The sequence below is a fragment of the Mustela nivalis genome (assembly GCF_964662115.1).
Source record: "Mustela nivalis genome assembly, chromosome: 5".
Taxonomy (NCBI): domain Eukaryota; kingdom Metazoa; phylum Chordata; class Mammalia; order Carnivora; family Mustelidae; genus Mustela; species Mustela nivalis.
The window spans coordinates 29,221,842-29,248,396 of NC_139024.1; the positions used below are offsets into that span (position 1 = coordinate 29,221,842).

Consider the following 26,555-nt stretch of genomic DNA (forward strand, 5'->3'; position numbering starts at 1 on the left):
TTGGGTATTTACCCTAAAGATACAAATGTAGTGATCCAAAGGGGCACGTGCACCCGAATGTTTATAGCAGCAATATCCACAATAGCCAAACTATGGAAAGAACCTAGATGTCCATCAACAGATGAATGGATCAAGAAGATGTGGTATATATACACAATGGAATACTATGCAGCCATCAGAAGAAATGAAATCTTGCCATTTGCGACAACATGGATGGATCTAGAGCGTATCATGCTTAGCGAAATAAGTCAAGCAGAGAAAGACAACTATCATATGATCTCCCTGATATGAGGAAGTGGTGATGCAACATGGGGGCTTAAGTGGGTAGGAGAAGAATCAATGAAACAAGATGGGATTGGGAGGGAGACAAACCATAAATGACTCTTAATCTCACAAAACAAACTGAGGGTTGCTGGGGGGAGGGTTTTGGGAGAAGGGGGTGGGATTATGGACATTGGGGAGGGTATGTGCTTTGGTGAGTGCTGTGAAGTGTGTAAACCTGGTGATTCACAGACCTGTACCCCTGGGGATAAATATATATGTTTATAAAAATAAAAAATTATAATAAATATAAAAATAAATTTGAAAAAAAAAAAGAAAAGAAAAGGAGAACTATACCAATGAAAAAAATATCAAAAATGTTTTAAGAAAAAAGTCATGAAAATTTAAGAATTTTGTATTCTAGCCATTTTGCCCTGTAATTTACAAAAGGAATGAAAATTAGTAAACATACACTCTTCATCAAAACAGGGAAAAAGTACTTTCTGGCACCAATCAAATAAGAAACCCCAAGAATGGCAAAGTTGACATTTTAAAAGACCATAAAAACTACATTTAGTAGAACTAAGTTAAGTCTAAATTTTTCTCAAGATAGTTAAAGAAATGTGTAGAATTTAAAAATAATTTTCAGAAAATGCATATTATTTAAATGCATTGTTTAATGACTATTCCCTGAATTTCAAAGCCTGGTGCCGTTTGAGAGATGAAAGTTCTGCCTGAATCCATAGCACTCTTCTAACTATAAAGCTATGCTACTTTCATTTAATAAAAAAGGAGGAGGGGGGCCTGGTTGCTCAGTGGGTTAAACCTCTGCCTTACGCCCGGGGCATGATCCCGGGGTCCTGCAATCGAGCCCCACATGGGGCTCTCTGCTCGGCGGGGAGCCCGCTTCCCCCTCTCTCTCTGCCTGCCTCTCTGCCTACTTGTGATCTCTATCTGTCAAATAAATACATAAATAAATAAATAAATAAAAGGAGGAGGTAGAAGAGAAGTAGAAAAATCTTCAAAGCACTTTTCAGAGAAAAATTAGCCCTATTATGTAATTATCATTAAATAATTAAAAATGAAATAAATCAATGGAACATTTATGTAATAAATAGCTAGAAATTTGACAGCTAAACACACACACACACACACACACACACACACACAAGAAAAGCAGAGGGAGGAAAACAAAGCAATAGAAAAAGTCAGTAAAGTGGTAAATAGGAAAGAAGGAAATGACTAAATTATAGACATCTTTTAGTAAAAGTAACAATAATAAAATAAGTTCTCTTACTTAACCAACTCTAAGGAAATAGAAAAACCTTAAAAACACAGAGTTTCACATGAGAAAGGGACTCAGCAGAGATTATAAAACTTGTATAACATTGATTCGAACAGAAGTCATAAGATGAATAGGTCAATGGCTATAAAAGAAATTCCAGTATTTCAGAAATCTTTTCAGAAAATATGTAAATAGTGTGGAATTTTCATTTTTAAACTAATATGAAACAAATGATCTCATGATACCCAGTCTGCTTCAGAGCATAGGAAATGCTGTGAAACCTGTACAGTCCTCCTAAATGAGGTTAGCGGAACACTGACATAACAAGCTAACAAAATAGTCAGATGCTGTTAGCTATGGAGCAGTTACTACCAAACAGTACCTAAAAACAATATAGTATATAAAACATAGCTATCCACTGAAATATATTTCAATCACAACCAATAATAGTTTATTTCTGGAATACAACTGTGATTACCATTTAGAAATTAATTAATATATTCATCAGAATAATAAGTACAACTAGAAAAATTCATGATAACCTGTATAGATGACCCATGTATTCAATAATTCCTGAAAAATAATGAATTTGAAAACTAGGTATGGAAAGTCTTCTTGAGAATAAATCTATTATCATAAAATAAAAAGGAAAAATACCACTAAAATGAGGAAAAAACAGGCTCAGAGAATGAAGTTCTCATCAAATGCAAATAAAAATAAAACAGACAAAAGCAATAAAAATTAGTAAAGGGAGAGATAAAATTTAGGTATCTATAAAAGGTATGATTAAATTCCTAAACAATCAAAGACAATTAATTATAGATCTCTAAATAAGAAATATTTTCACAAAGTGAATCGAGGTAAAGGAAATGTAAAATAAATTATTTTCCTATATATTTGGCATAAAAACATAAAATCACATCATTTGAACTCATAAGTAGGATCCACAAACATGCTATTTTAAAAAATGATCAACAATCTGTCCCCATAAACTCTATGTGATGGATGTTCTACTGGACTTATGGCATGTCTCCTTTTAAATTTAGCTTATGTATCACTATGTTTTTGCTTTAATGCTTTAATGTTGTTGTTTTTTTTTCCTGAATCTTCCTGAAACTTTTATTGGAAAGTTAAGAGAAGGTTTATCTTTTACAATGGTGACAAAGATAGCTTCCATTATAAACATGTAGTGTGTACTTCGATTACAAATCAGCAGACAATTCTAATAATTTACACTGTAAAAGCAACACTGGAATTTAGAAAATGAACTCTGGTACCGACAGAGTAAATTAAAGAGGAAAAATAGAGGACAAGTTTATACAGAAAACAAGGTACTTAATGAAGGGAAAGGTTACGCTTTGTTCCTTCTGCTTCTGTTTTGCTTGATTTAGATCTGAGCTAGGAACATTGTAAGTAGCTCTTCTGAAGTAACTGTCCAGCCCTTGGGTCCTGCTCGACAGCTGGCATAGGGATGCCTGGCCATCAGCCAGGTAAGAAGCCAGCCATAGTCAAACACCTCCAAGCAGAATAAAGAAGCAATATTCCCATGTTCTAACTTTATACGGTTCGCATGTTTTTCCTCTGAAAATGGTTGTTATTTTATTTACCCTAAATTGCTTCATATATATATATACATATACAGTTATTATTTAAGAAAATTTCACAGAAACATTTATTATGATGGTGAAAAATAGTAGAAATTTTTGGAACCTTATTTTTAATTAGCTAACTTTTGGTTAATGAGGATAAAGGAAACTGAATCTTATAATTGGAAGATGATTAAAAATAAAAGAATTCTCTATCAAACTTATGGAATAAACTTTAAGTGCTCATTTAGTAGATCATGTTTTATAAAGTACTTTTTAAAGAATCAGAAGTGAAAATTGTTATACATAAATGATTCATTTATAAGGTATTCATTTGCATTAATTTAAAATGGTATTTTTAAGCCTGATGACATTTAACAAGCATCTAGTGTCATTAACATTTGTAAAGATCAATGACTATTTGGTTTTATATCTTCTTAGACTATCCAAGGTCTGCAGACAATTCAAGCTTTTAATTTTACTTCCTCACCATCCCTGTCCAAACTACATTTTAATCGTTCTAAAATAGTCTTACGATTTTTTTCTTAGCTATATTAAGGAAGTTTCATAAAATCTAGGTAGTAAACTTTGATCTTAAAGATGGAAAGGGATCATAGATTTAAGAGAATTCGTTGAAGTATTAGCATTTCAATACATGTTAATGATTTACACTGCTGTAAATATTGGGAAAATATGTAGACATTTAACTGGACAGGCCAACAATATTTTCCAATTCACAGTCACAAGAAATGACCAACAAAAATAAGCAAAAGATTAGCAGAAATAACAGCACAGTTGATTGTTATTACATAGACAGGACAGTGTTATTTATTTCTTCCCTGAGCCTCTGCCATTCCAAACGTTGTGCTTTTATGCTGTAGGGTTAAGAAAGGACTTGCCATTGTCTGAATCCTGGTCTTTCAAATTCCTTCTATTCACTATGGCTCTTAAAGTCTGAGTTCTGCCATCCCTAATTAACATTCATGTCAGAAGCCTCGGGTGCACTCTAGGTTATCACAGTGGGAAGTGAGAATACCAGGAGGGAAAAAGTGGAAATAAACCTAGCAGCTACCATCAGAACAACTTAATATTTTCAAGAAAAGGCAATATTAAGAATGACTGGTTTGTTAGGATCAAAAACTACCGAGAAGAGAATCTCCACATGTGCTTATCTATTGTTGTTTTGACTGGAAAACAAACCCCATTTCAATACCTCAAGACTTTATTACAAAGAGATTTTCATATGAACTTATTGGATAGAAAATGAATAACTCTTAGAATCTGGAACTTGGGTTTTAAAGCACCAACAAAATAGTGTAGAAGACCTGTAGAGCAAAGTTGTACCTTAATAACTTTTTAATACACTGTGTTTATTATTTACCTCTTTTTTTTTCAGGAGTTAGGTGCAATCTGAGGCAATCTACAAAGTTTCGTTCCCTTTCTTTGTTTTGCAAGATTATCAAGCAAAGACATTCTTCTGAATACCTGATTCACACACGCGCGCGCGCGCGCACACACACACACACACACACACACACACAGATCCTTTAGTAAGCTACTGACATAACTACCGCATTCTTAGTTGCAGCAAACTGTGTTTACCTACTTTCAGAAGTATAACTACAGAGAATTTTCATGACATACAAGAATAAATAAATCCAAGCCTTTATTGGACATAATTATCGTTCCAAGAAAAGTTTCTGTTTTTACTCTGTATCTACAGAAAATCTGCTGGGGGGGGGCGCCTGGGTGGCTCAGTAGGTTAAAGCCTCTGCCTTCAGCTCAGGTCATGATCCCAGGGAGGCCCTCATCGGGCTCTCTGCCTGGCGGGGAGCCTGCTTCCTCCTCTCTCTCTCTGCCTGCCTCTCTGCCTACTTGTAATCTCTGCCTATCAAATAAATAAATAAAATCTTCAAAAAGAAAAAAAAAAGAAAATCTGCTGGGATTTGGAAGGTAAAAGGACATCTTTCTCCCTGAAATGTAATATAATCATTTAAAATTACAGCAAATCATATAAAAATAATAACTCTATAGAAATAATAGTAATATGTTGAATTAACTTTTAAGGAAAGGGTTAGAATTTTACTAGATGTGCTGTTCACCAATATTTCAGGAAAGATACTGATGTCAGAGCAATAGGGTTTAAGGGAAGAGTTGGATTATGATTATCATTCATATGTTTGTAAATACAGATCTGCTATTTAATCCTGCCACCTCCCTGAATTACCTGTTTAGATCAGAGATTTTGGTTGTCCCTGTCTTTATACTGGTATTTGTAGTTTGGCCATTAAATATTTCATTAATTTAATTCCTAAGTGAAAGTAGAAAGAGGAAAAGAAAAGAGAAGAAAAAAAAAAAAAAAAAAAACCCCGCAAGTACAAATCAATCAAATGTGCCATTTCACTGCTCTTCCAGTAAAAGGTTTGATGGGAAAGGAGACTGTACCTATTAGCTAATCTCTAAACTGCATCTCATTTCTGAATCTAATTTATTAGCTCCTTACATGAATAATCAAGGTTTGACTACACCAAAGTTATTGCCAACACCTCCATTCATTGATGACTAAATAGAGCTCACTATCTCCCTTCTCAACATCCTTATCCTGCTCTGTGACAAGGTTAATGCCCCACCCCTTAGCTTTTAACCTGAAGTCCTCATCTACATTCCTCAGTTGGTTTTGCCCCTCATGTAACCCACCCCCAATAAATCTCATACTAGAGTTTACAATGTTGTCATCTCTTCATCTTCCCCATAGGTACAACGTCTCTCAAATCAGACTCTACAAATCTCCCATTCCATACTGTCCATGAATAGACCATATCTCACGAGTTCAAAATGTTCCTTGACTCACTTTTTTGTTGAACGGTCTCAGAATAATCCATCTTTTTAAATTTATAATAATAAATAATAATTATAATATTTATGTATTATTATAGTCATTTATTTTTATATTTTTATAAATATATATTTACATGCATTAAATATATTTATTATTATATTGTATTATAATAATAACCATCTTTTATTATTATTATTATTGATATCTAAATTGTGAATATGGGGTTTAAAGAGGCTGAGGTATCTAAGAAGCAAATCACTGGTTTGAGTGAATAGAAAAGTACTGGAAACATAAACAGTTTGGAAATAGAGGAGGAAGAGGTATGGTAAAGCCTGTATTGAAGAAGGAGGTTTGATGCATGCTGAGTTTGATATTGGACATCCACTCAGATCAAAGCTGCTGCTAAAATTGAGATTGTATAATTTTACGTGGCTCTATCACGATAGTATCTTTAACAATGGGAAAACTAGAGCAAAAATACTGCATTTCCATGTAGTTTGCTATAGTTAAGCTGAACCAAAGATTCAGATTTCTTTATTCATTCTTCCATACCAAACTTAATACATTGTTCATAATAAAATAAGCTTTGACAAAATTACAGTATTGACAACAATGTTGGCAATGAAAAAGAAGATAACAAAAAATAAAAATAACTTGAGAATCTTTATTATGGTGACATTTGTAAAGCAGATTTAATAAAGAAGGATTAAAGAAGCACGTATGTGAGTGTATTGGATATTATGTGGTTAAAAAAAAAGGAGAAGCTGGTCCTTTATAAAACCTTTAAAGACTAAGACCCTAAGTTTTAAGCATTATGCTTTGGGGTGTCTGGCCCCAGTTGGTAGAGCATGCAACTCTTAATCTCAGGGCTGTGAGTTCGAGCTCTACGTTTGTTGTTTACTTTAAAATAAAGTCTTTTTAAAAAATCACATCTAATTTCACATTAGAACATAACTTTCTTTCTCTATGGCAGCACCAGCAGTAGTCTTATGTTTATCTAGCTGATGTGGACGTCTAAGAGAATATTAATAGTGATTTGAAATAAAGTGCATTGAGCTATTAAAGGAAGAATGAGAGAGAGAAATGTGATGCCAGCAGGATCCCTGAAACAGAAAAAAAATACGGTGAGAAAAGGTTCAGTAGCCTTTCAACAAACCAGTTGCAGGAGTGGGGTCAGAGGAGTCTGAGTTTGAATGAAGCACTCTCATCTTAGACGCTAACACTTAAGTAGTTCTTGCAAGTGGATATTTACTATATCTTTCTTAAATTATTTTGATCTTATTATCTCCACAATACATGTTTAAAATGGCTTAGAAATGGTGGAAAGGTTGCTACAAATGAAAATCTTTGTGAAGCTGCAGTGTTGGGGTTCCCAAGCCCTGATGCTAGCAACTTAATTACAGAAGAACTACGTGCTTCACAGTCCTTCTGTAACAATGGACAGAGAAGACTCCAAGGGAAAATGTATTGCAGTGGCAGATAGAAGCCCTAGAAATCTGCTTTTGTTGCTATTAAAGAAGAAGCTGCAGAACCATTTAGGCGATGATTCGGTCACTTCATCTTTTGTATCGTAAAACCTTCCCATTGTCCTTGGAAGCTTGCTCTCAGATAAGCCTCCTGTATCTGTGGGCTGCGACAATGAAGCTTTACAAGCCTAAGCAAGTAAACTAGATACTGAACTATATAACCCTCCAGGAAGTACTAGGAACATTTAAAAAATAAAATTTAGAAAAATAAGACTAAGTGGCAGAGGCAAGCGCTTTTTTTTTTTTTTAATTCATTGAGTAACCAGGCAGAAAGCACCCATGATAAAATAAGTGATTTTCCTAAAAAAAAAAAAGAAAGAAAGAAAAAAAAATCAAATTTATAGTATTTGTACACTGAAGGGCTACTAGCCATCGTGGAAAAGAACACGTACAGTGACATTTAAGTGCTGGTAATTTTTGATGGACAAAAATCAATTGCTATACAGGGATAGCACAGTGGGAAGCCCTCAACTTATTTAGACAGGCCCCCAAAAAATCTGCTGCAAACCAAGAACTCCTAGGGAAAACAGGCCCTCCCTGTCTGAACTTAAATACCCAGGCACCGGATACTGCCCCCAGCTAACAGTAAGGACAATAGGATCAGATTATAAACTGAAGATAAGAGTACATACTATTCTTTAAAAGCACTCTATGTAAAAATAGATAATTTTAAAAAATAAATAAGAGCACTCTTAGTGCTGTTCAGAATCAGTATTTTTGTGTATTACTTTTGGCAATAGGAATTTATATATTAACATTGTTATGAAATAAATAAAATCCTCATAAATGAAAAGATGATTCTAGGATTAAATTTTTAGTTCCATTAATAAAAACAAACACAAAAAGCAAGAGAATTTTAATAGCAACTGAACTTATTTCACTTAGCACAATCTCCTCCAGTCACATCCACATTGATGTAAAAGTTGGGTATGGTGACTAACATAATGTAATTTAAAAAAAAAAAAAAACCAGTAGCAACTGAACTTGAAATCTGAAGATCATAGAGATAATATGAAGTATACTAAGGAGAGGACATAAGAAGACTGAAAATTTAGGTCCAGATCTGCAGGTAAAGTTACATAAATTTCTAAATTATATGATATCATAAATCTTCATTCAAAATTAAAAAAAATAAACATTTTTAAAATGTTTAAGGCTTCGCAAAATGAGTTATTCCGTGATAGAACTATATGCTGCACTCATACAAAGTATTGTGCACAGGTTTTGTTGTGAAGAGGAGTAAAAGATATTTATAAACAAGGTCCTTAATCTCAAGTCTAAAGAGAAAAAAAAATAAGACGGGTCCCCATATTATTTTGAGTGTCTGGAAAAATCTGAAATCATGGTTTAAAAAGGCTGGAAGAAAAACAAGTGCTACATTAAAAGAGGAGAGATGTGAGAGGTCCAAAATATCCAACGAAGCATAGTCTAATCTTGACCTCTACAGAGGGAAATGTCTAACTGGAGACACCTTTGACAGCAATCGTGCTCTAGCATATGTGGGATTTCTGGATGAGAAGTGTTGTTTTAGGGGAACAACTCTCAATCAAGATATTATTTTGGTCATTAACTATAGTTGCTAAACTTTTTCAAGGTTGGTCAATGGAGTTTTCATTTCATAGTACTGGTTGTCCAAATTGACTAAACACATTGGTTGAAGTCCCACTACTATACTTTTTGGCTGTGTGCCCATTAGAGGTTCTTTCAGCAATCAGGACATGAGCCTTATCAATTGTAATAGTATTAATAATGGTATCTACCTCCAAAGTTTACTGTGACAATTAACCGAGTAAATACATGACTAGTGCTTTGAATAGGGTCTAGCACATAGCAGGCATTCAATAAATGTCTGCCATATGTATGTATGTAAGTGTCTGTGTGTGTGTGTGTGTGTGTGTGTGTGTGTTTGTAATGGTTTATGTAATCTTATGCTGTAAAGCTGAGAAACAGACCAAGGCACCAGCCCCAGTCATCCTGGTCTTCTTTCCATTTTGCAAATTTTCCAAGATCCTTCCTGCTTTAGGACTCTTCTTACCCCGTTCTCCCTGCCAAGAACACTCTTCTTCTCTTTCTTCACCTTGCTAATTCCTTCTTGAGCTTTAGGTATCCTGTTGTCTCCTCCTCTACAGGGAGGCTTACCTGACTTGTCCTTTCCCTTCTGACTCCCAGTTTAACTCAGGATTATCCTGTAAAAAGCATTAACTCATTTATCTTTTTCTTCTAACCTAATCACAAGGTTTGGGGTGTGTGTGTGTGTGTGTGTGTGTGCGCACACACGTGCGCATGTGCGCATGCGTGTAAATTTGTGTGTAATCCTCCCTATGAATCCTTATCATTTTCTAAGCTCCCTGAGGATAGACACTGTGTCTATTTTGTTCATCAAACAAAGCTGGTATATATATATATAATTTATATATATATAAATTATACGACATAGCATGTCGTCATCTTCCAATACATATTTGTTAAATAAAAGAATGAATAAAAATAAATTCAAGAGAAATGGAACTTATTATGATTAGCACACTGATAATGTCACATACTAGAATACTTCACTGTTTTTTCTTAAGACACACAATAAATATATTGAACAAGAAGCATAAGTGAAGTTCTCTTTGGTATCTCCACGACTTCTCTTTGTTGAGATATCATTATTCACAACACAGGCAGAATCTCCTCTGAGATTTTTCCAAGAAAGAAAAGAACAAAATAACCAAATATAAATCAAATGATCATAGCCTCCTTATAAAATATCAACATCAGTAAATTACATCAAGAAGAACACTTAGTAAGGTCACTAATTTCTTAAACTCTGTTCTTTTCTCGAGTGTGGATATTTTATAATCAGAGTATCCAGAAGAAGACTTTTTTCACTAAGTGATATAAAAATAAAATGACTTTCCTTTTAATAAATATCAAATTCACTTAATGACCAAGAGAAGGACATACTCTAAAACAGAAATAATTTATCTTTCAAAATGTAAGCCTAGTGTATGGCTCCATAGTTGATCTTACGTCTTAGTATACACAGTCATGATCTGAGCAGTTGTTCTCAATCATTGTAATGGACCAGAATTAACTGTGGAATTTTTTTTAAAAAATGAAGATTTCCAAAGTCCAAAGCTCAGAAATACTGTATCAAAAGATATGAAATGTGTTTTGGGTACAAGTGTATTTTTAAAAGCTTTATGCCTGGCTTTATTATGAAAATAAGGTTAAATACCACTTGTTTATCAATAGATGCAAAATTGTACAAGATTGAGAAAAATATCTGAATACTTCTTATAAAACAACCCTGAGTCATTAAGATTGAGAAATTATATGCGTTAGTCTTAATCACCTGTTTTGTTTGGACAAGAAGTTTGCACTAACCTTCACAGATGAAAATATTTAAATATAATCATTCAAAAGTTGCTTACTTCTTCTAATTTTCCATTTAATTAAATACTGTTTATCTAATTTAATTTGACAAATATTTGAGTATTTGTTATGTCTAGGGCACTTTTCTCTGACATTGAAATATCAAAAAAGTGCAAAATTTGATCATTGGCCCTATATAGATTCATGTCAAATGGTCACACAGATATATATATATATATCTATATATATATACATACACAAATATATATATACACACACATACATTTTCTAAGATAGAAAAACAGTGCATAGGAATCATAGTAAGTGCCATAATAGAGTATTATGATACATAACATGTACATCTCCCACCCTTGACAGTCCCCATGACAACACACAACTTAATGGAGAGATCAGGGAGTTTCATGGAGTGGTTGTCATTTGAGATGGGTCTGGAAGGATGAATAGGATTCTCACAAGGAAATGGAAAGAACATGCAAAGTTTTGGAGCCATAAGAAAAGTGATGTGTCTGGGAGTTTGGCTGGATCAGGGAGAACACAGAAAGAAGTGCCAACTATTGAAGACTACGGATGTCTCTTATATAGCACTCATTATGAGCTTTGTAGAGACACATATGAGGTAAAAAATAGGAGACATAATCAGTTCCTATTCCTCAAAGAAATGTTCAGTGGTGTTTGGCAAAATATTGCCACAGGAAATAAGCAAAGAATAGTGTAATATTAATTCTAAATAATATAAAGTACTGACAAGTACAAAACTATTTCAAAAATGGAGAGAAACATATTACAGGCAAAAGGAACAGGGTAAACACAATCATGGGAGTGGGTTAACTGAAAGGGAATAATAGGAAACAAGGAAGGAAAGGTGGGAGAAGACAAGATTATAGAAGATCTTGAACATCAAGGTCAAAATTGGGGGCATTTTTAAATAGTAGAGATTCACTATACTTAAAAAACGGAAACAGGAAAACAACCAATAATTATAATGAAGAGTGGGGGTGCATTGTTGAGGGAGAAGGATGTCAGCAATAGAGATGGTTGTATGGTTACTGCAATAGTCCTAACAAGAGGAAATGCGACTCAGGACATACAGGCAGAAAAAAAGATGTCTTAGCAACTTGTGTGAGCATTTCAACTTAAGAACAAGGCCAATAAATTGGTGGGTATGAGAGTACGTTTGAAAAAAGAGGGAGATATAAAAAGAATTTAGGAAGTTTGAATACGACAGATAGGGAGCAAGTATTTGCTGGGGTTCTTAGCAAGGGAGTGATTAAAAAATCTCAAAAACTCTAGTTCCATCCATGTTGTCGCAAATGGCAAGATTTCATTTCTTTTGGTGACTGCATAGTATTCCATTGTGTATATATACCACATCTTCTTGATCCATTCATCTGTTGATGGACATCTAGGTTCTTTCCATAACAAACTGAGGGTTGCTGGGGGGAGGGGGTTTGGGAGAAGGGGGTGGGATTATGGACATTGGGGAGGGTATGTGCTTTGGTGAGTGCTGTGAAATGTGTAAACCTGGTGATTCACAGACCTGTACCCCTGGGGATAAAAATATATGTTTATAAAAAATTAAAAATTAAAAAAAAAAATCTCAAAAACTTCCAACACTGTCATTTCATGATTACCAGCTTTGCTTCATTATCAAGAGTCTTTAACCCAAGCTATTTTATTTTGACATGCCTAAAGATCTGACATCCCTCATTGTTAATAAAAGGACTAGATTATGAATTCCTCCTGGCTTGATTTGGCATCATAAATCAAATTTAGATTTTATACAAATGCTAAGTGTGTGGTGGTTTGTTCTGAACATCAATTTCACATTCCTATTGACTACCTGGAAAGACACAAGAACTAGCATTGATAAGTTTATTCTGTCGGAAGAAAGCACTGACTTAATAATATAAGAGCTCCTTGATTATTTTAAAATTAAAATTCTCATTTCAAATAGTATTGTAGTAGTACATAAATATTACTACATGATCTAAAGAAAATATAGAATTATAAGAGGCATATAAATATCCAGTGCATCAGTATTAAGTCTGTTACTGGTGAAAATTTTTCTGGCTTAGAAAAGCACTTGTTATATATAATTTTATTAAGGAGATAAATAAACTAAAAGTGATTTTCTATGATGAAAACAATTGAAAGCAAGGTTAAAATACAGCTATAATAGAAAAAAAATCCTGAAAAATAAATGGCATGCCCTCTAAAATATATCTGCAGGAGATGAAAGCAGAAGAAAAGTTCACATGCTGGCCCTCATATAACTTATTTATAATCTGCATCTCAATACATTTTTCAAATCTTAACCCTGAAAATTCTTGCATGGAGTTTCCTCAGAAAGTTGAAAATAGAGCTATCCTATGACCCAGCAATTGCACTACTGGGCATTTACCCTAAAGATACAAATGTAGTGATCCGAAGGGTCACATGCACCTGAATGTTTATAGCAGCAATGTCCACAATAGCCAAACTATGGAACAAACCTAGATGTCCATCAAGAGATGACTGGATAAAGAAGATGTGGTATATATATACACAATGGAATACTATGCAGCCATCAAAAGAAATGAAATCTTGACATTTGCGACGACTCGGATGGAACTAGAGGGTATTATGCTTAGCAAAATAATCAGAGAAAGGCAATTATCATATGATCTCCCTGATATGAGGAAGTGGAGATGTAATGTGTGGGGCTTGAGGGTAGGAAAAGAATAAATGAAACAAGATGGGATCTGAGGGAGACAAACCATAAGAGACTCTTAATCTCACAAAACAAACTGAGAGTGGCCAGAGGGAGGGGGTTAGAAAGAGGGTGGTTGGGTTATGGACATTGGGAAGGGTATGTGCTATGGTAAGTTCTGGGAAGTGTGTAAACCTGGCAATTCACAGACCTGTACCCCTGGGGCTAATAATACAATATATATTAATTTAAAAATTTAAAAAATTAATTAAAAAAACACATACTGAAAATTCCTCAATGATACCTAATTTTGTAGACATGTCATTATATTATGTTTCAAGTGATACACAAAGCTGTATTATTAATCAATATAAACAGCCCAAACATTAATACATCATTAAAAACTAATGTCATAAAACTGTGGCTAGATTAATCTTAACTCCTTTGTTATACAGGAGTTGCTAAATAACTACAAAATACATTCCATTTTATTCTTCACTGTTCAAATTATAATGTTCTTCTTAATCCACTTCCATGTTTATCTACATTTATCTGAAAAAAAAAATGGAAAAACAAATACTTACCAAAATGGTGGTAACGATCAAAGAACGATTGGATAACGAATCTGTGATGTTGGCTGGCTTTCCCTTTTGACTTTCTGTCATATTCAGGCCACTGGCTGGATCCCAAGTTCCAATCTATAAAACAGCATATGGACTTTGTAAATTGTCCATCAGGCACTTGGGAGAAAGTACTGCAGGAGAAAGTTAAGACGGCTAACACTTATTATTCACCTCTGCTGCATTATCTGCTGTCGTTAAAGTAAAGGCTGCTTGTTTTAAGCATGATTCACTGCTCTGTGAAGTGTGTCCAGTGAAGTGTGACATTAAAGAACAAAATGATCCACCGCACTTCTACAGTCAGTATGGGAGCTTAATTTTCCATTCAAACTTTCATTCACCAAGATAAACCACATTTGATGATACCTTGATAGCTGGCTAGAAACTCATTAATAGTGCATATCTTTTACTGTAATGGATCTATCTCATCCTCTCATTACAAAGATAACATGCCATGCTAAACAGATGAAGCTGAAAGACAGAGCAAAATCTGGGAATCCAGGATAAATTAATAGGTGAAGGCAAACTTAAGAGCTGCATTGATTTTGTTTTTGTTTTTTTTTTTTTGGTTTTTCTTTTTTGTTTTTTTTTTATATGTCCTCCGCTAGGGCAAATTCATAACCAGAATTACCTTTGGAGCCTTTATAAATACACCTTTGAGCATTCAAAATACTCCAAGGAACGATGACAGCACAATCTCATCGGAGCAATGCATCCCAATACTTCCACTTGTATGCTATTTAATATGTACTTTAATTTAACTAATACTCTCTAATAATTCAGCCATATACTCGCAGTGTTCAGACATTTCATACCCCCTTGAACATAGCCTCTGAGACGAGATAGCACACCTCTGGAAGACATATCTAAGCAAAGGATGTCACTGAATGCATACCCTGGGTGGTTTATGTGCTCTGACACCACTGCCCTGTCATATAATGGTGGTCAGCACTGAAGAAGGACAGAGGCAAAAGCAGATTGGAGCCAGTAGCTCTTTTCTCCACCCTCTCAAACCTAGGAGTGATGGATAATAAACTTTGTTTTCCAAATCCCTCTAGCCAATTACACACTATGTTCATTCAAAGGGAAGAAGAACTATCAATTATCTGTTTATCTTTAAAATAAAGCTTTTAAAATAAAGCTTTTATCAATTAAATAATTTTAAAGTGACATTAATTTAGCAGGTAATATTTACCCTGGTCTACCTAAATATGCTAACAAAGGTCTAATCCAACTTAAATATTATGATTCTTTTGATTTTTACTTTTTTATATTTCATCACATTTACTCTTTTTGATCCTTTTTTTTTTCATTTGCATAGTTTTCTTAGTAACCTATTAAGATGTCTCTTTCCCTCTGATTGGAGAAGCATAAAAGTAGAAACATTAATAATTTCTGTACTACATAAGGATAATAGATATGCCATTCTAATGTAATGCATTTACATTCTAATGTAAGTGCAAACCCAAGTATATTTTTTTTCAAAAATGCATTAACTATATCTGGGATTCCATATAATGTTTTTTTAGTGATGTCTATAAAAAAACCTCTTGGGGCACCTGGGTGGCTCAGTCGGTTAAGCATCTACCTTTAGCTCAGGTCATGCTCTCAGGGTACTGGGATCAAGCCTGCTCATTGAGGAATTTTTTAAAATATTCTATTTATTTATTTATTTATTTATTTATTTATTTAACAGACAAAGATCACAAGCAGGCAGAGAGGCAGGCAGAGAGAGAAGGGGAAGCAGGCTCCCTGCTGAGCAGAAAGCCTGATGCAGGGCTTGATCCCAGGACCCTGAAATCATGACCTGAGCTGAAGGCAGAGGCTTTAACTCACTGAGCCACCCAGGTGCCCCAATAAAGAAATTATTTAAAAAAAAATAAATCCCTTGTCACATTTTCTTATATTGAGTTTATTTTCCTCTTACCATTAAAAGCTATATACTCTTAATGTTTGTGTCAATACAGGAAAAATCAGATAATATAGTGAGAAAAAAAATACTGATTTTAGCATTCTCTCCAAAGTAAATTATTTACTTTCAATTAAACTTCTTTACTTTAGACAATGACTACCATGATGTCATAAAGACAGAGTCTAATTGTAATTTAGCGCCAATAATGAAAGGCCTTCGGCCGCCAGAGAGGTAACTAACATCCATGCGTGAAGAAAAAGGGCATAAGTCAGAAGTAAGAATTTCTAGGCAAAGGTATGCAGGTTGTAAATTTTACAAAATTTCAAAGCAGAATAGCAAGTAATTGCTACAATCCAGACCCTGCTCTTCTCACAGCTGTGTGCCTTGGGGCTGCAGGCTCCCAGAGCAGATGATTTTTTCAAGTTCTTAGTAAGGCATCACTCCGGCTAATAGAGGCCACATTAGGAACCTGGACAGGGAAGGGCAGAGAGGATATTGTAAAATCTAGAATGCCTGCTGACCTGCTTAAAGTGTTTCAAATGCAAAATCATTTAAAAAAAACACTGTTGGCTAAACAAGATACATCTGCAGATCGGAGTTTTCAGTGACTGTCACTTTTCTGCTCCCAGTCTATAATTAATACCTATGACACAATTGTCCCCTTAGATTTTCTTTATTTCTTTTTTTTTTTTTTCGCCATTAGCTAAATAGCTAAATTTTTTCAGATGCGTTAATTCTACCAGCCAAAGCCCTGGCAAACATCATTGCCCACAGTCATCTGCCTAATGACATCCTCAAGCTTGATCAATTAGTTTTTCAACTTTCTACCCAAATCACTAATATAAAATTTTGCCAATTTCGTTTACCATCATCCTCCATGATTACTTTTATAAAAAATAACTTAGGTAAATATCCACTCATCTAAATATATTTATCTGGTTTCATTCTCTGTCAGTTGCTTTTCTAGTATTATTTGGCTGGAGGGGTTCCATTTCATAGTATATGAATCAATAATTTTCCATAATCATAAATATTAAATATCCCCTTTTATAACTTAGATTTCTAAATAGAATATTGTAAAATTTCAGAAATCTTAGTGACATGAAATTTTAAATAAAAAAATTTGTATGATCCCTAGATTTTATGTCTACAGGAAATGTGTAATTCAAAACTTTTTAGCGATTGAGGGAGTCAGAAGTGGGTCTTTTGGTTTGTTTTGTTTTAATCATAAGAGTACCATAAGCTAAGTCAAGACAATCTTTTTTTCTTTTAACCTATTTTCAGAACCATAATTTTTTCATGATATGATTTAATCAAAAATTTACAATACTTTTTTCAGCTCTAAAATGGAATAAAGATATCTAAGTACTCTTGACCTCACAGAGTTGTTTTAAGTAGAGTTATAACTCGCAACAAGATGGTATAAAGGGAATATATCTCAATATTTAAAAAAAGGTCATATATGACAAGCTTACAGCTAATGCTATACTAAATGCTGAAAAGCTAAAAGCCTTTCTTCTAGGTGAGGAACAAAGCAAGGATGACCACTCTTGCCCCTTTTATTCAACACAGCATTGGAAGCCTCATCATGGCAATTAGGTAAGAAAAAGAAAATAATCTGGATTGGAAAGGAAGAAGTAAAACTCTATTTGCAAATGACATGATATTATATACAGAAAACTCTAAAGATATACACACACACACATACTACGCAGCCATAAAAAAAGACATCTTGCCATTTGCAACAACACGGATGGACCTAGAAGGTATTGTGCTAAGTGAAATAAGTTAGACTGAAAAAGACAAATATCATATGATTTCACTCACATGTGGAATCTTAAAAACAAAATAAATGAATAAAGAAACACAAAGTAGAATCTGACCGATAAATATTGAGAACAAACTGATGGTTGCCAGAGGTAGAGGGGTAGCAAAATGGGTGAAAGGTACTGGCAGAAACAGGCTTCCAGTTATAGAGTGAATAGGTCATAGGTATAAAAGGCACAACATAGAGAATATAATCAATGATATTGTAAGAGTGTTGATGATGACAGGTGGTGGTTACACTTGTGGTGAGCATAACAGAATGTATACAGAAGTTGAAGCACTGTGTTGTACACCTGAAACTAATGTAACATTGAACACCAAGTATACTCAACCCCTCTCTACCCCCCCAAAAGAAACCTACAAGGCATTAATGAAAGAAATTAAAAAAAAACACAGGGAAATGACAAGATATTCCATGATCATGGCTTAGAAGAATCAATATTGTTAAAATCCCTATCCTTAATCAATATTCTTAAAATCCCTACTACTTCAAAGGTATTAATAGATTCAATGCAATCCCTATCACAATTCCAATGACACTTTGCAAAGAAATAGAACAAATAACCCTCAAATTTGTATGGAACCACAGATACACACACACACACACACACACACAGGTGCAAATAGCCAAAGCAATCTTGAGAAAAAAGAACAAGGCTGGAGGCATCACACTCCCTGACTTCAAACTATACTACGAAGTTATAATAATTAAAACAGTACTGTATTGGCATAAAAACAGACACATGGATCAATGGAACAAAACAGAGTCTAGAAATAAGTCTCTCTCTATATATACACACACATATATATATATATATATAATTAAAACAGTGTTGTATTGGCATAAAAACAGACACATGGATCAATGAAACAAAACAGAGAGTCCAGGAATAAGTATATATAGATCTATATCGATATATCTATAGGTATCTATAGTATGGGGTTCCTCAAAAAATAATCGATATAGATCTATATATCAATATAGATATCAATATTGATATCTATAGATCTATATTGATAGATCTATAGATATATCATAGATATAATATATATATTATCTATAGATATATATATATATATCCAATTAATTTATGACAAAGGGGCTAAGAATATACAACAGGGAAAGTACAGTCTCTTCAATAAGAACTGGAGAACCACATGCAAAAGAATAAAACTGAGCCACTATCTTACTTCATACATATAAATTAACTCAAAATGGACTAAAGATTGAATTTAAAACCTGAAACCCTAAAACTCCAAGAAGAAAACTTAAGCAATAAGATGCCTGACACAAGACTTGGTGATTTTTTTTTTAATCTGATGCCAAAAGCAAAAGCAATAGAAGTAAAATTAATAGATGGGACTAAATCATTTTTTAAAAACTTCTGCAAGGCCAAGGAAATCATCAATAAAATTAAAAGGCAACCTACTGACCGAGAGAAGATATTTTGAAATCATACATCTGATAAGAGGTTAATATCCAAAATATACAAAAAACTCATCAACTCAACAGTGAAAAGTAGCCCTATAAACAATTCAAATAAAAATGGGCAGAAAATCTGAATAGTCATTTTTCTAAAGAAGATAGAGAAATGCCAACAGGTACATGAGAGTATTCTCAACATCATTAATCACCAGCGAAATGCAAGTCACAACCACAGTGAGCTATCTTACACCTGTTAGAGTAGTTATTGTGGAAAAGATGAGAAATTACAAGTATTGGTAAGGATGTGGAGAAAAGGGAAGACTTGTGCACTATCGGTAGGAATATAAATTAGTGTAAAAACTATAGAAAACAGTGTGGGGTTCCTCAAAAAATAAAAAATAGGACTACTATAGCATCCAGCAATTCCACTTCTGGTTTTTACCGAAAAACAAACATGAAAACAAAACAACAAATATGACTTGAGAAGATATATATGCCCACATGTTCCCTGCAGCATTATTTATAATATCTAAAATACAAAAACAATCTAAGTGTCCATCAATGTATGATAAAGTAATTGTGGCATAGATCTGTCTTGATTAAAGAGCCTCAGTGTACTTTTCTAAAGATCTGCATGGCGATCACAAGAAACCACTCTGTATATTATGTTTAAAACAATCTTAGCGCAATATGGAGTCTCCTTCATAAGTATTCAAGAAAATATTCCCAATAATTAGTTACCTCCAATCATATGACACATTAAGTATAGTTTGTTTGAAGGGTATTTACCTTTTAGAAGAGAGGACATCCCTGATAGCACTATTTGAAGGTATTGAGAAATGGAAATCATATGGAAGGTATTGACGTTAAATGCTAACTCATATTTGGGAGATGAGTTAACTCACCAATTGATCAAATGTACACTGGTGGAATGTATCTTTTTCCATTAACTAGTATACCCATTCTTTCTAGATAATTTACAAGGTCAGGTTTCAAGCCTATATAGTGTGATGTATAAAAACAGAACCTTTTCAACTCCATAGTTGTTTTGCTAAATGTTGCAAGCAAACTAGAAACTTCCTTCTCCCCTTCCAATGATCAATTTTTAAATGAAAAGTAGAGATATTTACATTGCTGTCCAATGACAGTATTGTCTAATAATAATTAATTGTTGTTTATTTCCACTGGATCACATTAACAGATCACTTTAGAAGGAATTTACACGCAATGCCCCAGAGATAAGCATGAATCATTTCCTAGTAATTCTTACCTGCTAGGTATTGCTACCTGAAAGGAAGAATTCATAGTAAAGAACAATTGCCTGTGAACTGAGCTACCTTCATGTGTTAAGTAATTTGGCCTGGGAGGACCATGCAGAAACCCCTTAGTTAATTACTTTCCTAAAACTAGCTATCCACCAATTTCCACAGGATCTGGAATTTCACCATTTGAGAACTCTAGCGTTAATATAAGAACAATAAATCAGCAAGTATATAATGATCTAACAAGAAGGAATGACCAATCCAAACATAAATTTTTTACCTTTAGGATTTTTATTTTTGTCTAGGACAAAGTCAACTCTAAATATTAGGAAAGAGTTAGAAACAGGTGGTAATTTTGATTTTTTAAATAAAATTTGAATCATTGAATTAACTGTTCTCAAATATAACAACATGGCAACATTCAATTAATTAAGGGTCATTTTTCCAAGATTAAAAATTAGTTCAGATATTACTTTAAAATCAAGGCAATGCTGGGTGCCTGGGTGGCTCAGGCTTTAAGCGCCTGCCTTTGTCTCAGGTCATGATCTCAGGGTCCTCGGATGGATTGAGTCCCACATCGGGCTCCTTGCTCCCTGCTCCCTACTCCCTGCTCTGCGGGGAGCCTGCTTCTCCCTCTCCCACTTCTGCTCATGTTCCCTCTCTAGCTGTCTCTTTCTGTCATATAAATAAATAAAATCTTAAAAATAAACTAAAAGCAATGCTTTAAAAGTTATATTTAGTATACACGTTTAATTCAAATTCAGGAGTCAAAAGGAAAAAGGCAATATTTGGTATTCTCTGATGGGCCAAAATAGGAAATTGTATGCTCTCAAATTTACCGATTTCAAAACATAATGTCATCTGTAAAGAGCTTTCTTAACTATTTCATCATTGTGAAGGTTAAAAATTATCAAGCAAAATCACAATTATAAACATACTGACACACAACCCAAAAATGTCAGTGCAGTTGTAAGACAGGGCATATAACGAATTCTATGTAAGAGTTAGACAAATTAAACGGTTAATATCTCTAAAGAAAAACACTAGGCTTGGATCTGGACTAGGATGCATTTTTGCTTTTTAAAAAGCAAATAACACATTTCTGACTAGTCAACATGACCATTAGCATTGCTTTCCTACAGAGAAGCAAAAGAAATCTCAGTTCCTGGGAAAGTTGGGGGTCATTGTTGTCATGGGGACCAGAATACACGTATCAAATGCCATCAAAGAGAGAAAGATTTAAAACTGCTATTCATCTGGTATCTAGAAATCTATCAAAGAAATAGTTCTCACCTATCTAGTGTGGATTTTCACACTTAGATAAATTTTGAAGACTGTAAATTCCATTCAGACACCTTTTTCCTAGGGAGTTAATGAGTGCAGGATTCTACAAGCTAGAGAAAGGTCAATAGTAAAGACTTTTATAGAAATTACCACTTGTTCTAAAAATATGTGTGGTCTACAAAAAGTTTTTCAAAAAGCAATTTGAAACATGTTCTGATCCTAGAACATCTATGCTTGTAAACTCAGGCAGGCAGGATTTCACCACTAATTCTCACCCTCTCCATACATTATAAAAATATTTGAGTTTTCCGTAAGAAGCCTATGGATTATTGGTATCAGTTTCTACTAGTGGGTCCAAATGCCAGCAGTAAATACTCAGAAAAAAAATGACATCAAAAGTTGAAAGGAAGCTTCACTTGAAAGTAAACTATGACAAAGTTACACTTTAGAAAAGTTTGCGAATATGAATTATCTTGCTTTATATTGTATATATAATTTCTTAACTTTGTAGGAATTGGCAAACATGTATTCCATAAAATCGTTTTTTGTAGTCACTTTTCTTGTTCAAAACTTCCCCTAAGGATATGTAAGTTAGAAGCGGATTTTATTATATAAACATCCCAAGGCGTGTACAGAGAAATATACTGGTTTTATCCTTCCTTTTCTTTTTTTTTTCAAAATTAATATAATATTAACACACAAAGTCAATTTGTATAAAGACTAATTAGATAATTTCCATTAAGGAGACAGAGAATTCTATTCTCCAAGTTCTATTTTAATATAGGTCACACATTCGAAAAAACTACCGACAAAGTAACCAAAACAAATAGTTAACTTTGTGGCTAGAAAAAAGATAGGAGAGGTACACAAGAATGATTTCAGTTTAATACCTCTACTTAGAAGTTAATATTCCTAATACAGTAGAAATCCATTTGAGCAGAGACTTTTGTTGTTATTGTTTTTGGAAAGCACATGACATATATAAGTGGTTGCAAAACATTTGGTAAGAAAACTCAATCATGTGGTAGGAATATGTGATTTTATTATTATTTTATCTATTTTTATTCAGGTATAATTAATATATAATGTTATATTAGTCTCAGATGTATAAGTGATTTTATTATTGCATTATAGTTTCTTTTAAAAAATTATTTTTTAAGTATAAAGTGTTATTTTCCCAAAAATGACCTCTAGATAATTCACCTTGCAATGGAAATACACCATTATCATGGAGTGTCATTACTCAATTCAAACCTCTCTTATGTAAAAGGTTCCAACTGTTTTTGCTTTACTCAGAATCCTTATGAAGTTACATTCTGAGCATCTTCTCAATGTTTCTTAACATCTTATGCCATTTAATCAAGTGTTTATGTCCAACTGAAGCTGGTCTTTCCTAAGCACATAGTTAAGCTTCAGAGGACGAGGTAAGTAAGGTTAAACCACTTCCAATGGTAAGTCATATCCTAGTTACATATTCAAAGAAAAAAATATAAACTAAAAAATTTCATTTTATTGTCAGTTATGATGACATTTTTACTTTTCTCGTCAATTTTTCCTGACCTTATTATTTGTGCTGTTTCTTTCTCTCCCTCCAAGTGACTTCAGTAATTCCATTGACAGACTGAGTATACAAACAGACAACAGTCTGACCATGTATGAAATAGAACTTGACCCAGAGCCTCTGGAGCAAACTATCTGGGAAGCCAAACCACAATCTCTGTGGCAATCTGCCCCAAATGGTCAAGATCTGTTCAATTACACACAGCTTCCCTATTTTTTGCCAGCGGTCCATGTTTCCTCCTGCCAAGATTCTCCAATCAGAGTGCATAGGAGGCCTTTCCTTTTTTCCACTGTAAAGCTTTTCCACTGACCTGCCCGCCTTCCCATTCTGCCAAATGCCAAGTGCTACGGCAAGCTCTGAATAATAACTTGTGTGTCCTCATTTAAGTGGTCTATGCTTATTTCCATACCATAAACTTAGATGATGAAAAAGAGGGAACTTTTATAAATAGAAGAATTATTTTTCCTCTTTAATGCAGAATTGGGACCTCAGAGATTACAGTGCTCTATAGGGTGCATTGGGTCTTCTTGCAAGTTCAGACTTCAGTGTTGCCTTCGCGGGCACTCTAAAATCCTATTCCCCTTGAAGCCTTGACTCACAACCCCAGCCCACTGACTAACCACTGGAGTTCTCTGTTCCCATTGTGTAAGTAGGGGGTAAACTGGGGGGGAAAAAATGCTGCATCATAGGAAAATAAATTTATACCAGACACATGAATAAGCATTCTATTTCTTGTGATTCTTATGAACTATTTCTTATGGTTCTTATGGTGATCCTTCCTTCATTCGATAGTCAATAACTATTTCTTAAGGATACACTTGTGCCAGTATCTTTTCTAGGCCTTGAATACATAAACAGTGGGACTGGGAGCATACAGAATTACACATTGTGGTAAGTGCCAGGAAGGAAAAGCACAGGGCACTATGAGGTTAAATTTGGTCAAGGTTACAGGACACCTAAGGAAGAAAGACTTAATTTGTGACACCCCCCCCCCCCCCCCGCCCAGGGTGAGTAAGAGTTATCTGGGCAAAGGATTAGTGGTGAATTTTCCAGGCTGGGAAAACTGCAGGCAAAGTAATAGAAAAAGCTTTGTGTCTATGAAAAAATGAACAAAAGCCAGTGTTATTAAAGCATAGAAAACATCTGAGATGGTAGTGAGAGTTGAGGGGGAAGGTAGGCAATATTTTGTAAACCATGTTTGGATTTTAATGAAAATACACTGGGAATAAGTGAAAGGATTTAAACAGAACAATAACATGGATTGATTTTTTTAAAAGACACTGGTCTGGCTGCTGACATCTGGGGAATGAATTGTAAGGGGGAATAAAACAGACAGGTTTTGTTGGGGTTCCAATACAGATGTTCAGGTGAAAGGTACCCTGGCTACAATTACAACAATGGACGTGGAGAGATATTTTGGAAGTAGAATACACAATATGGTCTTTGAACTTAACAGAAGAATTGAAGCTGGGAAAAACACTTATTCTTATTTTCTTATTCCTAGACTGGACTACTTAAAAACAAACTGTCCTATTGCCTAAGGAAGACAAAATCTGGAATGGCACCTACAGTTCACCCCACCCCATTATTTCTCCCCCTCTGCTCCAGAGAAAGTGCTGCCACAGCCTGGAGGGCTTTTTTGGACAGATGTGACTGGCTGTGTCTGCAGTATGAGTGACCCTTCTTGGACAATGGCTAAATGGGCTGCATTCCAATGAAGGTTCTCGTCAAGATAGAATGGAAAAGATTCAATATAATCTCTGGGTGTTAAGTGGGACAGATGGGTTCATAGTCTCATTCCAACCCCAAACTCCTTTCCCTGAACATATAAACAAGTCATCTTTCTTTTTAGCACTTACTATTGTCTAATTCTATATTGTACATTTGTGCATCCATTCACTATTGGCAGGTTTCCTTCAAAAGAGTATAACCTTCCTAAGGGCACAAAATAGAGGCTCACTTTATATTTGTTAGAGGATCAAGTGAATAAACAAAGTGTGCTGGACAAAGTTGACCATGATAAAGCAAGGAAAAGATAGTAGGCATGAGAAGTAATGGATAAAACTATCATTTTACACATTTTTTTTCATTTTCCTCACCTTGTCATGATAAAATAGAATTGAGTATAATCAAATTCTTAGCCTTGACATCTATAAAGATTGTATCTCTAGGTTCTCTTAAAGGCCATGATATTCTCACTTTTGCCTGTTCCAGAGGAAAGTCCTTTGCACTCTACATTTTTTGAGACGAGGAATTTGAGAGAACTTGGGTGGAAGGGTGAAGTTCACACACTTGTGACAGATTTGGAATTGTAATTTAAGTCTCTTGGATCACTATTGGTTGAGCCTTCTAAACTGTGAACTCTATCAAGGTCGGAGTTCTGTCTTTACATTTATGGGTTACTACATTTTTGAAGACAAAGTAAAAGTAAAGTTGGCAAGATTCATTAGTCTTCATGAATTAGATACTGCTATCACTGCCTGATGCAGCTGAATACACTGTGTGTTAGAGAAGGTAGGAAAGTTGTCCATAAATAGTAAATGGCAGAGCAAGGATTTGAGCCCAGTTTGGCCTGAATCCATACCTGGATCTCCTAACCCTTCTACTGTATTTAAAAAAAAAAAAAAAAAAGAGTACATTTTGCTACTTAGAAGCACTTTATTCCTACTACTCAAAGTCAAATCTGTCACAATGGCATTGCCAAAAAATTCCCATTATTCTTAAGATCTGACGAAACTAAATTCAACTGCCCTCTTTTAGTTAATGACTTACATACTTTTTTTTTTTTTTTTTAGAGAGAGAGAGAGAGAGAGAAAGAGAGAGAATGCAATGAGGGGTAGGGAGGAACATAGGAAGAGGGAGGGAGAGAGAGAGAATCTGAAGTAGACTTGCTGCCCAGCACAGAGCGCCATGTGGGGTTGGATCTCACAATGCTGAGATCATGGCCTGAGAAGAAATTAAGAGTTGGACGCTTAAATGACTGAGCCACCCAGGCATTCCCTTATATACTAATTTCTGAAGATTCTTAAAGCATTTGATCTGAGCTTTAAATTCCCCTTCTTTTCTAATTTACATTCACCCAACCTCAGTACTTTA

At 34.4% G+C, this 26,555-nt stretch overlaps 1 protein-coding gene across 3 annotated transcripts in view; it reads right to left on the reverse strand.

The window, feature by feature from the left end:
* GRIK2 (glutamate ionotropic receptor kainate type subunit 2) overlaps positions 1 to 26,555 on the reverse strand; it is a 652,846-nt gene that overhangs the window by 232,529 nt on the left and 393,762 nt on the right. For all 3 annotated transcript variants that reach the window (XM_082731868.1, XM_082731867.1, XM_082731869.1), the window contains exon 10: positions 14,152 to 14,265. In XM_082731868.1, the coding sequence (XP_082587994.1) occupies positions 14,152 to 14,265 (114 nt within the window). The remainder of the gene's footprint in view (positions 1 to 14,151; positions 14,266 to 26,555) is intronic.